At 31.7% G+C, this 14,125-nt stretch overlaps 1 protein-coding gene across 4 annotated transcripts in view; it reads left to right on the top strand.

Moving 5' to 3' along the window:
* The window catches only part of FANCL (FA complementation group L), an 85,436-nt gene that overhangs the window by 43,034 nt on the left and 28,277 nt on the right, over positions 1 to 14,125 (top strand). For all 4 annotated transcript variants that reach the window (XM_040224887.1, XM_040224888.1, XM_040224889.1 and 1 more), the window contains 2 exons: positions 3,099 to 3,192; positions 8,231 to 8,299. In XM_040224887.1, the coding sequence (XP_040080821.1) occupies positions 3,099 to 3,192; positions 8,231 to 8,299 (163 nt within the window). The remainder of the gene's footprint in view (positions 1 to 3,098; positions 3,193 to 8,230; positions 8,300 to 14,125) is intronic.

Genomic DNA, 14,125 nt, shown 5'->3' with positions numbered 1-14,125 from the left:
GTCAAAGTCTGCATGGACTTTGATGGGTCATATTAGCCTCAGTTCTACATTATCGGAAGAGAGAATGGGAGGGGTGGTGGGAGGTACAGCCACTATTTGGTTACAAATGATCTGAAAGGTGTACATATCACTTCTGTTTGTAGTTCATTGGTCAAATTTAATGATATGCTGATACCCAAGGGCAGCTGGAAAGGTTACTAGCTGGATGGAGTGTACCCAGCCAAAAGTTGGTTTAGCTGGGAGTGGAGGCAGGGATCCTATTACCAAACGAAAGTAGCTGAGAAAAAATACTAGAGGACATTTGCCAATCTAGGTCACATGTATTTAATATGATGATCACATTTAGTTTTCTCCATTTTCCTCAAAGTAGAATCAATGTGGGTAAAGTGTTTCATTTAAAGTGACCTTGCTGAGATTAACCTGAAATTATTATTTTTTAAAGTTTGAATTATGTTTTACAGTTCAATGGAATTAACCTTATAATCCTTTTGATTCAGGGCAATACTTTGAGCATGAACCTGTTTTTCTCTAATGTATTATTTCTACATCTTAAACTTTGTGGCAAGATAATCTTTTGTTCCTGTGATTGCAAACAAAAGACTAGAACTTTAGTTTATTTCTGTCTTACTTAAGAGACGTTCTATAATTTTGAACATGTGGATGTCGAGCAGCAATGAGGAGTATGAAAAGTACTAGTTGGTGATTTACTTTTTCCTTCTATCTCCATGTTCCTTCTTGCTTTCTCTATGTGTATATATTTATCATGCTTCTAAACAATTTAGGGTTTATAATGAAAAGCAATAGGCTTTTTCCACAACACTTCCCATCCCTGGTCTTATTCTTTGAGACACTCTGAAATGTTCATGTTTCTAAGTAACTTCTATATTTTTTAAAAATATGCCTATATTCAGCATTACTTGATTTATCAGAATTACATACTGATTAATTACTGTAACAAAAATAAACTTAGTTCATATACTACCTTTTCTCTCCCTTCATCACTATTCTTTTATTCCTCTATTAGCTTTACTATTTCTTAAACTTCTTACATGTCTGCTTAAAGATGATATCTCTTACTCTCAAATTACCAATTACAAAATTTAATGTTTCTAATCTTCCCTCCTCGTATCTTTCCCCTTTCTACTTCCCAGTTTTTGTCGTCTCTCTTTTAAATTGCAACGATCAAATATATTTACATTCATTTCTGTAACTATAATTAAGTCTGCTAGCTTTGTCTATTGCTGAATTCTAAAAATTGTAATTAGTAAGCAGTTTAATTTTTTATGACTACATAAATATTTTTCACTGAAAAGCTAATGGTAGAGCAATTACCATTTTTAACATAGCTTTATTGTTTATAATTTAGTTTAAAATTTCCTCTTCCCATTTTGGTTTCTTATATTTTTAAAAAATTTCCTTAATTTTCCCCACATATAAGCAATACCCTCTATTCTGTAGACTTTCTGTTTTGGCCAGCCAGCTCCCTACTAGAGTCTTATTTTCCTGTCTTCTGATCTGTTTTGTCAGTCAGTGCACTTCTGACCACTTTACATTTTTATAAAGTTTGCTGAAAATTTGCTTTGGTTGGTGCTTTTGTAACTGTGAGTTTATGTATATCTCTTTGAAATTCCAATTTTTGTATATGAGTAGAGAAGATGTAAATATATACATTCTTTTCAACATCTTGAATCTGGAGTGTTGATGTCTTCAAAGACTCAGATGCCCGTGTATCTAACCCTGACAGTCATATTGATAAAACATGAGATAAAGTCCTATGTTCTAAATTTTGGAGGGGAGGGGAATTTGTGATGTTTATAGATAAAGCTGAAAGAAAATAATGATTATCTATATAAATTCATTGATACTTTTATGTAAGTAGACATTTCTAGAATAAGTTTAGCTTCATTTGTTTTCTAAGACCTAGAGTTTTCATAGATTATGATAAATTTTTTTTCTGTCAATAAGGATTATTCTGTTTTACTTTTATTCTATTATTCAAGATTTGTATTTTCAGTTTGAGATCTTTTCATTACAGATAGTATTCCGCAGTTTTATTGCCCAGAATTTCTTGAAATTGACCTATTTTACTATTATATCTGGCCAGTGACTTAACAGCACAGAGTGTTTAAAAAAAAAAAAAGATTCTTGGGTTAGGAGGCTAATGTTAGTGTTGAACTCTAATAGGTTTTGCCATCAGTCTGGGTGATAAGTTGTACAATACTCTTAGACTACTTTTTATCTTTACAAGAGAATGGTATTGTAAAAATGTCAAAAAAAAAATATCCACATGCCCAGTTCACCAGTAAATATACTGCTAAATTTGATCCTTTTTGGCAGTAGCTAATGCTACTCAAGGGACTGTATTTTTACAGAATGACATATTTCAAAGGGTATCGGTTTCCATTTGAGAAAATTCATGCATTTAGAGCAACTTAAAGCCAAAACAATTGTGCCTGTGCTATATGTTTAAAATATTAGTCATCTTGAATTCATGCCCAGGTTAAATGTCAGAAGCTATATATTGCACAACAAGAAAATTTATTGTTGGGAGACCAGGCGGTACCTGTGCTTATACAGCACTTTCCTGAGAGGATCAATTTGAGTATATGAACTAATATTAGCCAGGTGTTTGTACAGTAACATTATTGATAATAAAGGAGAAGTTCATCGAGGAGAAAAACAAATAAAGGAAGCATAAAAGTCTCATACTGTATAAAACTACAGAAATGGATCAAAGAGTTTGACAGGAAGTTTAATGTGTACATAAGTAGAGTCTGACAGGAACATGCTGTGTGTGCCAAAGGTTCCAGTGATGGAAAACCGAAACATAGTGCTCACTGACCACAGCATGAGCCTTGACACACACTGTAAATAATCCGGAGATCTATGACTGCATTAGGCACTGGGCTGCTGTATTAACGGCAGTAAATCTATAGCAGCATAATGGGATGGCATGCAGAAATTCCTCTGATTAATTTTTATAATGGATTAATAGGAATATAGCAAATATTTTCAATTGCTACCATCCCCCAACCCCTTCCTTCCCCCAGCCTCACCCTCCCCATTGTGATCTTTTTTTATTTCCTTCTACTCACCAGGCTTGTGTATGTGGATCCTTGCTTTAGTACCATCAAGTTAAAAGCAGATGTTTCTGGTAGAGAGCATCTAATCACTGTCAAGTTGAAGGCGAAGGTATGTGCTTCGTTAGACTGTTACTCTGACCAGGAAATACCTTGTGAAGTGAATTCTGAAAATGTTTTCAGTGTAAACAAGTGCTAGTTGCTTCTAAAATATATATATGACTCCTAAAGAAATTATTTTGGAATGCCTCTGATTTATTCATTGTTTCCCAAAGCCTAGATATATTTTCATGTCACTATTTTAGTTCAGATTTGATCAAATACGGCTTGGCAGCTTCAAAGTTATGTTATGTTATGTTATGTTTGTAACATCCTATGTAGAAAAGAATTGGAAGTTTCTGCTTTTCCAAGTTCTACTGAAGAAGTCTTTGTCTTCAACTTTTATTTTTTATGAATTACCTTTGTTCTTATTTCTGACTTCCCACCACACCCCAAACACAGACCCATATATATGGATACTTTTTATTTTCTTGGCTGAAATTTTTTTACTTCTGGTTTTAAAAATTTTGCAGAGGTTATATATCTCTATTTATAGAGCCCTTACAGGCTAGTGATCTATAACTACTAATTTTATTGGCATAATGCATAGCTATTTTGTCATTTTTTTTAATTATACATTGTGAATTTTGAGAAATAAGTAGAACAAGCAAGTTCAGGATATTAACCATATACTTAGTAATCACTGGAGAAACATCAGAATTTGAGAAAACCAGGTCATCTAACTTTTTTTTGTTCTTATAAGTCATCAATCAACTCTATTTCAGAAGATTATAGTGATGAAAAGATCAATTGTGTTTGTCCTTTTAAAAAATGTGTCTGGCATTTAAGCTTTTCATGAGAATTAATATATAAAGCTGTGCTGGGGTGACACAGAAAAGTTGATATCTTATAGTGCCTCTACATCAGACAAATTGAGAAAGGACTCATTCTTTTCTTACGCACCAAATGTTTATAGTTCTAAGATACATATGTGGTAAGTTTTGAGAAAATATTAGTGGGATATAAATATTATTGTAAAATAAGTTACATGAATATTTTTATTAAATGAAAGTGAAAACACTTATTTTCCTTTTTAATTAAAAAAAAATTTTTTTTAATCAAGGAGAAATCTGCCTTTATCCTTCCGAAGGTCACATACTGCCAGTGGCAAGGTTCTGTCAGTTTCTTCAGAGTTTTATTTGTTTGGTTTTTTTTAATATTCTAGTATTTTGTACATTGATAAAAATTGCTGCTATGAAGACCAAAATGAAGAATTTAAAATACATCCTATCCTGATTCTATTTTTTTTGATAGCCTCATTTCTTGCCATCTTTTCTACTAACTGAGAGAGAATGATTTAAATCTACATTGCCTGTAACTACATCTATAAGATTTTATTATTAATTCTAATTAATGATATTTTTGATAGTATTCAGAGGGAAGATGTGTAGCCACTAGAATGGTCCATCCTTTCTGCTTTTTCTTAAAATTTTTCAAAGTAGATAAAGGTGGCCCTTTTAATATTCCTCTGGAGAATGTTTTCAGGTGTGAATTTTTGCAGCACCAATAGCTATAAAGCACTTATTATGTATGCCCTGGCAAGAAAAAAGAGAAAGCTTTGAGTTTTTAAGAAATTAGGAAGAAAAATAATCTGCATTTTTAAAAAAAAGGCAGAAACTAAATGAATCTTATATTGGTAGGGCTTATTAGTCTTAAATTGTCCATTTAGTTCAATTTTCATAGAGACCAAAGGTGTCTTTCAGGTGTGGTAATTTCTTTCTTAAGAATGTTTGGGATTGTCAGTTAAAAACAGTGAATGCTAAAACTTACATGTTAAAGGGTCCTTAATACAATGCAAAATCTTAATCCAAACTGAATTTTATAGGGCCTGGCTTATTTTTTTGACAAACCTTGCAACATGATTATTTTTGTAAATACACAAACCTCTGTTTCTTTTATCTGATACTTTTTGATATCTAGTAATGTGTTTGTTTTTATTCTTGAATACAACTCTACCAGTTCTGGCCCTCTGCCTCACTGTTTCCAGAAACCCACAAAGAAAATAATATGAATTCTGTCCAGACTTGCTCTATGAAAAGTGAACATATAATCAAAAAGAAAGGCCGTAAGGAAATCAGTTGAATTTCGGTATTTTTATAAGTGTATTTTTAATGCAGTATTTACAGTTCATCCTAAACCATAGTCTTTTCTTTAAAAAAGGGGTAGCCCAGAGCTTCCTTAGCTTTGGTCAAGATCAGAACTGCTTGAAAAACAAATCATAGATGTTTCTGAGACTGGGCACTCTGATGACTGTTTTTATAATCTGCTGCAATTTTATGTATCATTCTGCCAGGGAGTCCAGTCATGAATTGAGTTGGTTAAATTTTTCCTTAGGAACGTATGGTATAGAGTCTAATAAATATTGTTTGTTATGAAAGTATATACTCAATATTATATAATTATATTCTTTTATGGTTATTAATTTGATTGAATTGTTTCAGGTGAGACTTGAAAAACTGTATTAATTACCATACCTATTTTTCAGTTTATTTCTTTATGTGGAGCTTTAGTTATTATTGTCAACTAGATTTGTAAAGTAAAACTTTCACAATCTCTAGTGGCTTGAAAAATACTGAATTTGATAGTTATTATACAGTATCATACTTTGTTATATACATTATAGTTAGTATTACTCAATGGACATGAGTTTGAGTAAGCTCTGGGAGACGGTGAAGGAGAGGGAATCCTGGTGTTTTGTAGTCCATGGGGTTGCAAAGAGTCAGACCTGACTAAGCGACCTATAACAACAATACAGACAACTCCAGAAATGGGTATCTAGGGATGATACTGCATGAGTCATGTTAAATCATCCAGAATTATATAAATTTGTGCCTTTTAGTTTTGATAGTTATATAATATTTATTATATAAACAGAATTGATCTTGAATGTGAATATAATACAATATTTATACATTGACTGAGTAAAGCCAACTATTTATAGATCAGTCTAATTTATTGTATACATATTTGTATGTTTGCATAAATGTACCTAAATATATATCTGAATGTTATCTCAGATATGTGGAATCATATTTATTTTAACCTGCTTTTTGTTTAACTCCTTGTGGATCTCTTTTTTGTTTAATTCCTTGTGGCTCTCTTTATCAGTACATATGTGCCATTTAGTAACCTGAGCCCTGTTTGAATGTAGGATCATAATTCTCTTTTAACATAATGTGCCATATATACTTAATGATTTCCAAAGTTACAGGCACTTTACTGGGTTTATCTATTCTGTATACAGTAAATATTAAGTTCTTAGGCTTCCCTGGTAGCTCAGAAGGTAAAGCGTCTGCCTGCAATGCAGGAGACTTGGGTTCAATCCCTGGGTCAGGAAGATCCCCTGGAGAAGGAAATGGCAACCCACTCCAGTACTCTTGACTGGAAAATCCCATAGACAGAGAAGCCTGGTAGACTACAGTCCATGAGATTGCAAAGAGTCGGACATGACTGAATGACCACTTTCACTTTAAGTTCTTAACCTTGATTGATGATTGTTTAGAGAGTTGATATTGTTCATTGTCAGCCAAATAGACAAATAGCAGCAACTCAAGGTAAACTAAATGTCCCATTTTTGACCCAAGGAGGTTTTAAGTTTGTATTTTTTTTTCCCCAGAAAATTCACATTTTAGAGGGAAAAGAGATTTTACAATGCTTTTGGTTGTGTTCTATTATTTTTACATATGAAACAGGCAGAGAAGTTAAATGACTTGTCCAAGGTCAGGAGTTAATTAGCAGAACCATAAACGAAAGAAAGCTAAGATCTCTGCCTGCATTTACTTTGAGATAATCACATGACTTGTAAAAATTGCATGCAAATTGTTTTTCTAGTGATTGCAGCAGTTATAATCGGAAGAACATCATCTAATAGTTTGAATTGTCTGAAGTAGGGCTTCTTCTATAATCTCAGCCAGATCTTCCTTTCTTCCCCCAGAAGTTAGAGCATAGTTATATGTTTATATGGTTTCCTTGTATTTACCTTTGTGATATCAGTTCTGCATAGCTAGATTCCATTAGTCAGAGTGTACAATGACAGGTTTATTTTTAGCCAGCTTGTTATAATTAAATGTTAATTCTTTTTGAAGCATTGATTTCAAATGGGCTGATGTTTATAATAAATACTGTTGTGATACTTTTTTGTGTCCTTTTGCTATGCAGAGAGGTGGTTAAAAATAAAAGGTTGAAAAAAGTGAAAGTCTAAAACTTAGGTTATTTTGTCAAATGAGAGAAAGGAGTTTTCCTAAAATGGGTTTTCTTTTTAGTAAATTTAGCTTTTTAGAGAAAAGAAGTGAGCATTTAAAAAATTACATGTGACTTTTAAGAATCCAAACTGAATCTTAGAGAAATCATGTAATAGAATTCTCTAATAACAAAATTGATTTTAAGGAAGCTATCTTTTGTCTTTGTTAACTCAGAATTGTGGTTAGTCCTTTGGCTGTCACTTCTTATATAAAACTATTGAGGGGTTAATTTTCTGTTTATCAACCATGAAAAAATTTTTCTTAAAACTAATATTTTGTTTTTCCTTAATAAACCAGAAGGCATTTATTTCATTGTTTCTTTTTATTAGTCTTCTTGCTAAAATTCAGTGCTTTCTTGTGGAAAATAATTGATAACTATATGTGTTCATTTTGTGCATTTCTTGATTCTTTTAACAAGTATTGCCTCTTTAAGTAGTGACAGGCTGTTTGAGGTTAAATTTTAGACTGAAAAGAAATGAAATATCAACCATTTTGATTTGTCATTTTACAGATAAAGAAACTGAGATTCAGTGTGGTTTGCCCCTCAAATCACATTAGCAGCTGCCCAGAAACTGACTTAATTCATTACTACTGATTGGTTTGGCATCCCCAAATCACTACACTTTGTACCTCTTGAGCTTGTTGACTGTTTATCAGCTCTTAACACCTTTATAATAGTAGAACCAAAATATATATAATACCTTTGCATTTATAGAAATACTTTTCCTAATATATTCAGTTTTTCTAATATATTTATGTGAAATTGTCACAGTGAAACAAAAATGACCCTAATTTTATGCTTTTTTGTAGTACCCTGCAGAATCACCAGATTGTGTTGTGGATTTTCCTGTTCCATTTTCTTTTTCCTGGACACCACAGGTAAATTCTTAAATTTATTTTAAGTAGCTAAAAAGCATTTTAAGTGGCCATTATAAAGTGGTCTTTTCAGTTTTCTTTAAACATTTACTTATAAACAGGATTTTGAGAGCGTTGCTTTCATATTTCCTAGCAGTTGATGCCCATTCTCCCTGCCCTCTGACTGTCTCCCCGTCTCCTTCCTCATCCTCCAAACACACCCACACAGACACCCCATTCAGCCTTTAGATCTTTATGCTTCATTTTAAATAAACATGAAAAAGCTCTGTTGACAGAAATTGTCCTTTAATTTTAAATCCTAAGGAGCTCTGTTATAAAGCAGTGAGCAGTAGGTTAAAAATTGGGTGAAAATTTTCAGACATAATATCAGAGAATCTTTTTCAGAGGAGAATGAGTTATGACTGAAAATATAAATCCTGCCATTTCTATTCAGTTTTTATTGTTTTAAAGTATTTGTCCTTAGTTCGTCCTTGAACTTATACTATATTCTTTTGCATATGCTTTGGAATATTCTTATTTTGATTCTTTCTCCTGCTCCTGTCAGTTTAATTTCTCAATACATTGGTGATATCTAACAAGTTAATGTATTTAGGAGTGCACTGTAAATTGTACCATTATGTAGATAAAATTTGGTATGATTATCAATAGTTCTGTCATCAACATTGACATGTGTGACTTTTAAAGATCTGGCAGGATCGTGGTTAGATTCAAAGAGAAATCTAATGACAGGTAATCTAATGTCTCACCAAGTAAATTGATACCAATATGAAGAGAATCTTTCTATTCTTATGCAAAGTGAAAAAATTCCTACTGACATTTAACAAATACTCTCCGAGTAGAGGCTACCCTTATTTTTGTTATGAAATTTTGGTAGGTTCAAGTGAAAATTTATGCTTACATTTATATTCTAACATATAAAGTAATCGTCTTGTTAGTTTAAAAAAAAAAAGACTAACAGCATTTACATTGTTGTATGAGGTTTCAAATATTAAATTATACCATCTACATTTAAAATATATTTTTGTCATTTTCTTCTTTAAAAACAAAACAATCTCCCTCCTTCCAATGGAAATCAAGAAAACACAGCAAAATATAGGTGATGAAAACCACTATGATTTGCTTTTGGTATTGTGATATGTGTTATAAATACATAAGATATACTGTTTTTTTTTTTTTTAAGAATTGGAATTGTACATAAATTGAATAGTTTCAGTTTGCCTCTATAAATTTTATGTATTATGTGAGATCATGAGATAACATTGTACCTAGATTGTATTACTCTTTCCATATGTTATCTCTAGATTATAATTTAATATTTATCAAAATCCCAAGGTTGAAGAATATGTTTTTGATTAATTTCCTAGTTTTTTTTTTTTAACATGTTTAATCATGCAAGTTTTCCCCAGACTTTAATCTGCGAAGTTCACATCTCCACAAAAGGACTGTTAGCAGTTACCTTATCCTGCCATTTAACAAAATTAGTTTGTGACTCTAACATTACAAAATCTTAAGAGCAATTTCTTCTACATTTTATGTTCCTACTTAACACCAGCTAAGTGCCTTGCACAAATAAGCATGGAATAAGTGTTTATAATATTAATTCAAATCCAGATTTAGATTTAATTGTGTCATATGTCAAGTTTTCTATTTTGTATTAGTTCTAAGAATACAGAATTAGTAGTAACTGGAATTGCATCTTTTTTTTTTTAATTAAAAGAACATATTAAAATTCGTAGTATAGTACAGATAAAAATTTAGACATCTTTTTAACCACAACTCAAATTTGACATGTTTAACATTTATCACATTTGTTTCAGATATATTTTTGTCTCTTTTAGGAATAAAATGTTCTGGGGCTTAAAATTTTACTCCTTTTTCTTCTCTCCTTTCCTTTCTTTCCTTCTGTCTCTTTCTAGAGGAATATCTTTTCCTGGAATTGATGTGTATGCTATCCATGCATACTCTTTTGCTACATTTGTTTATGCCATATTCTATAGTATTTTCAGTCTTTTTTAAACAACATTTTTTTCTGAGATTTGCCCATGATCTGTGCCTGTATAGTACATTTTAAATGCTTCATATCATTTCATTATATGAATCCACCAGTTAGTTTATTCAGTGTCCTAATGATATGGTTGGTCACAATTTCTTGCACAATTTCTTACTAAACAGTGCTGCTATAAACATCTTTCTATGTTTCCTTTTATACATGTGAGACTTTTAAAATGGTTTATGCTTTGAAGTGAAAATGCTGGATTGTAAGTATACTCTTTGAGATTACTAAACATTGCCAAGTTATTTTCCCAAATTGGTTGTATAGCTTTATACTCCTACCCAGCAATGCGTACTAATTTCTACTTTCCCACACCCTTTCTATGTCATTCTGATTTTACTCTGATCTTAATTGCTATCAAGAACTGATACTCTTTATTGTTGTGTTTATAATCTTTGCCTACTTATATTTTTGTTTTTTATTATAAGCATTTCTTACATACTTTGGATACTAATTATGTATTGGTTATATGGGATATAAGTGTCTCATCCCTGTGGCATGCTTTTTAACTTTGATATATTTTGTCAGTCAGAAGTTTAATATTCAGTGTGGTCACATTTATCAATCTCTTCATTGTGATTTCTGCTTTATGTGTCTTGAATGAGAAAATTTTTTGTATCTTGTTTTAAAAAGATATTCATTGAAAGTTTATTGTAAAAGTTACACTTTTTTCACATTTAAATATGAGATAGGAATTATATGTACACTTGCCTTTTTTTAATATGCTTATAGAATTTGGATGTACCTTCATTTGTGGAGGTCTGAGGTGATTTTATTTTTCTTTTCCATGTACTACTAAAATGGTCCATTGTTAGAGTTTAGCTGTTCATTGTTAAGCATTTTGCTGCTATTTCCAGATGAACTCTTGAGTGTTTTAGCATGATAAAAGTGTTGGCAATATTAGTTTATGTTTTGAAAGTGTGAAGCAACATCAAACTTCTTTGCTGTGTGTGATCTTTTTTCATTGACCTATTGGAAACAGTTCTGCTTGTGAGAATTACTATCTTTTTCCTTTTTTAAAACAATTTTTAAACAGTTGTGGTTCTTAAAGAATTGTAGTATTGTAGTCTTACAGCAAACTTACATTTAAAAGATTGTAAACAGGTGCCAGATAATTGATTTTAAAAAATTCCCTGTCTCCTTTTTATACATTTCCTATTTGGATTCAGTGTTTCTGGACTTTAAACTTAGAAGATATTTATTTTCCTTTCTTTATGTAAAATAATAGGCATGACTTTGTGGCATCCATATTAAAAATGGGTAATTTTCCTTATGGTCCCTGTCTTCCTGCTGGGTTGATAATGTTTTGATGTATTTTTCTTTTGCTCTGATGAGAGGTCTGCTGCTGCTGCTCTGACATATTCATTTGGATGAATAATTATAACTTGCACAATGTCAAGCTGAAGATGGTAGGGTTTTGTGCGTCATGACAAGCCTAGTAGCCAGTGCAGGTGTCTCACAGCATGATCAGCAACAGCCAGTGTATTCTGGCTCTGAGGAGGCATTTAGAGTGGTAAGAAATGAGCACCAAGGGCAAGGCTGCTGCTTCTACTGCTGCCGTTCTATGTGCCAAAGAAACACAAAGTGCTTCTCAAAGACAAGTGACTGCACACCTCTTTTCACATATTTACTTTGTTTACCCAGTTTTCTTTTATAGATTTCAGCATAGGAATGTAAGAGCATGTCATGATTTTTATCTTATTCTACTTCCCAACATCACAAACACTCTAAAATGAATCTAATCTGCTGCCCTTTGGACTTGTATATCTAGATCATATATATGAATAATGTAGACTGATGAGACCATAGGATGCTCTAATGTAAGATTTTACATGCATTGACAGTAGTGATTCTGTAAAAATAAAATTACCTTTCTCCAGGTCACTGATCAACCCAAAATAGATGCTAAAGTTGTACCCTTACCTGTAAATATGCCATTAAGTGTAGGCTTCAGTTAACTAGCCTCGTCATGTTGACTAGAATTTTCAGAGATTGGATATGATATAGTAAACAGTGGTCATTATATTTTTTTTATCATGTAAATCTCATATTCTTGGGAGTAATGCCATGAATAAAAGAAGAGCAAAACTAATGATAAAGCCTGTGGCTGATAATCTGATGGTGAATGAAGAAATTATAATTAAAGGAAAACAGTCCTATTTACATAGCAGTGAGCATGATCCATTAGTTAGAGTAACAGACTAGCAGTTGGGTATCCTTGGTTCTGTTTACAGTTCAGCCATTGACTTAACTGTATAATCTCAAACAAATCACAAGGCTGCTCTTTGCTTTAGTTCGTTATGTATATGGAAATAATGAACTTTTTCTAAGAGATCTTAATAAAATAAATTTGGTTTAAAACAAATAGAATGGTAGATGGAGAAAATGCTCAGTATCATGCTGTATGGATCCTAAGGATATTCTGCTTTTTTGATCTACTGGATTATCTTTCTTTCCATTTTTTCTCTGCTATCCTTGCTGGAGAACTCATAGAACTGGATTTTTGTTCAGTCTTTAATTGGTTAATTAAATATACTTTTGGTTTCTTGGCCATCTTATTGTTGCTACAGTGGTATGGATAAAAAGACATCAAAGGAATCATAACAAAGAAACTTAGTTCATTATTGAGACTATGTGATGTGATTGACCTGTGTGATATGGTATCCTATTGAACTCAGTAACTTACTAACTGCTTCTCTTTCTTTTTTTTAAATAACATGTATTTTTAAAGTACCCCTACATCGATTCTTTAAAACAGAGAGAAAATAAAAGCAAGCAAAATTTAAAAAAATGTGAAATCACCTTTAATGCCTTCATTTATGGAGTTGGGATGTCACTGGTTAATCTGAACCTGTGCTTATCACTTAACAAAATATTTTTTTTGAAATATTATTTATAATGCTGTGCATTTATTATTCCAGATAATCTTTAGGATAATTTAGTTTTTAGTTATAATTGGGTTTACATTTATCCATCCAATTAAGAACTAATATATTCACAGTCTAGGAACTGATTATCTCTACATTTATTTAGGTCCCCCAGTTAAGTAGCTATAGTTTCTTAATCCACATCTTGTATATTTTTGTTGAGTTTATTCCTAATATAGTTTTTGTTGCTAATGCGATTTGGTCTTTTTTTAAAATCATGTTTTCTAGTTTGTAATATGGGCAAGCTGTTGATTTTTTTAAAAGGGTATACTCTAATAAAAGTTGTATATGAACATAGTTTAAAGAGTTAAATTTACAAGGGTTTTTTTGTTGTTGTTGCTGTTGTTTGTTTTCTTTTCAGACAAAACAGCATGACCTAGCGTCCTTCCCACCTTTTTCTCCCTCTCCAGGGCCAACCACTTTTAATTGTTAGCTGATCTTTTGGTGTTATAATGTAATATGCATTATTACATGCTCTTGTAATTATACTACCTTTTGTTTGTTGGTTTGGTTTGGCCATTATCTGTTAACTTCCCACTGTAGATAATGAGGAATTTGCTATTTCATTTTGCTGTTTCTTCTGCCTTTCCCCCACTCCAAACACATATAAATACTTCCTGTGTTCTTTTTCTTTTCAGATAGTTATCTTGTAATTTTGATTATCAATATTCTGTTTACATTATTATGGTGAGCATATACATATACTATGCAGAGATAAACCATGTAGTTAATTAGTATTCAATATTATTTTTCCTTTGTTGCCCCAGTTTTTGTTACCACCTAGAATTAACAATTGTCTATTTCATTTTCTTAGTTTTCTGTGTATTTAAAACTCATTCAATCCACAAT

This window comes from Oryx dammah, unplaced genomic scaffold, assembly GCF_014754425.2.
Source record: "Oryx dammah isolate SB20612 unplaced genomic scaffold, SCBI_Odam_1.1 HiC_scaffold_25, whole genome shotgun sequence".
Taxonomy (NCBI): Eukaryota; Metazoa; Chordata; class Mammalia; order Artiodactyla; family Bovidae; genus Oryx; species Oryx dammah.
Note: the sequence above shows the minus strand (reverse complement) of the source record. Positions and strands in the feature narration are given on the sequence as shown.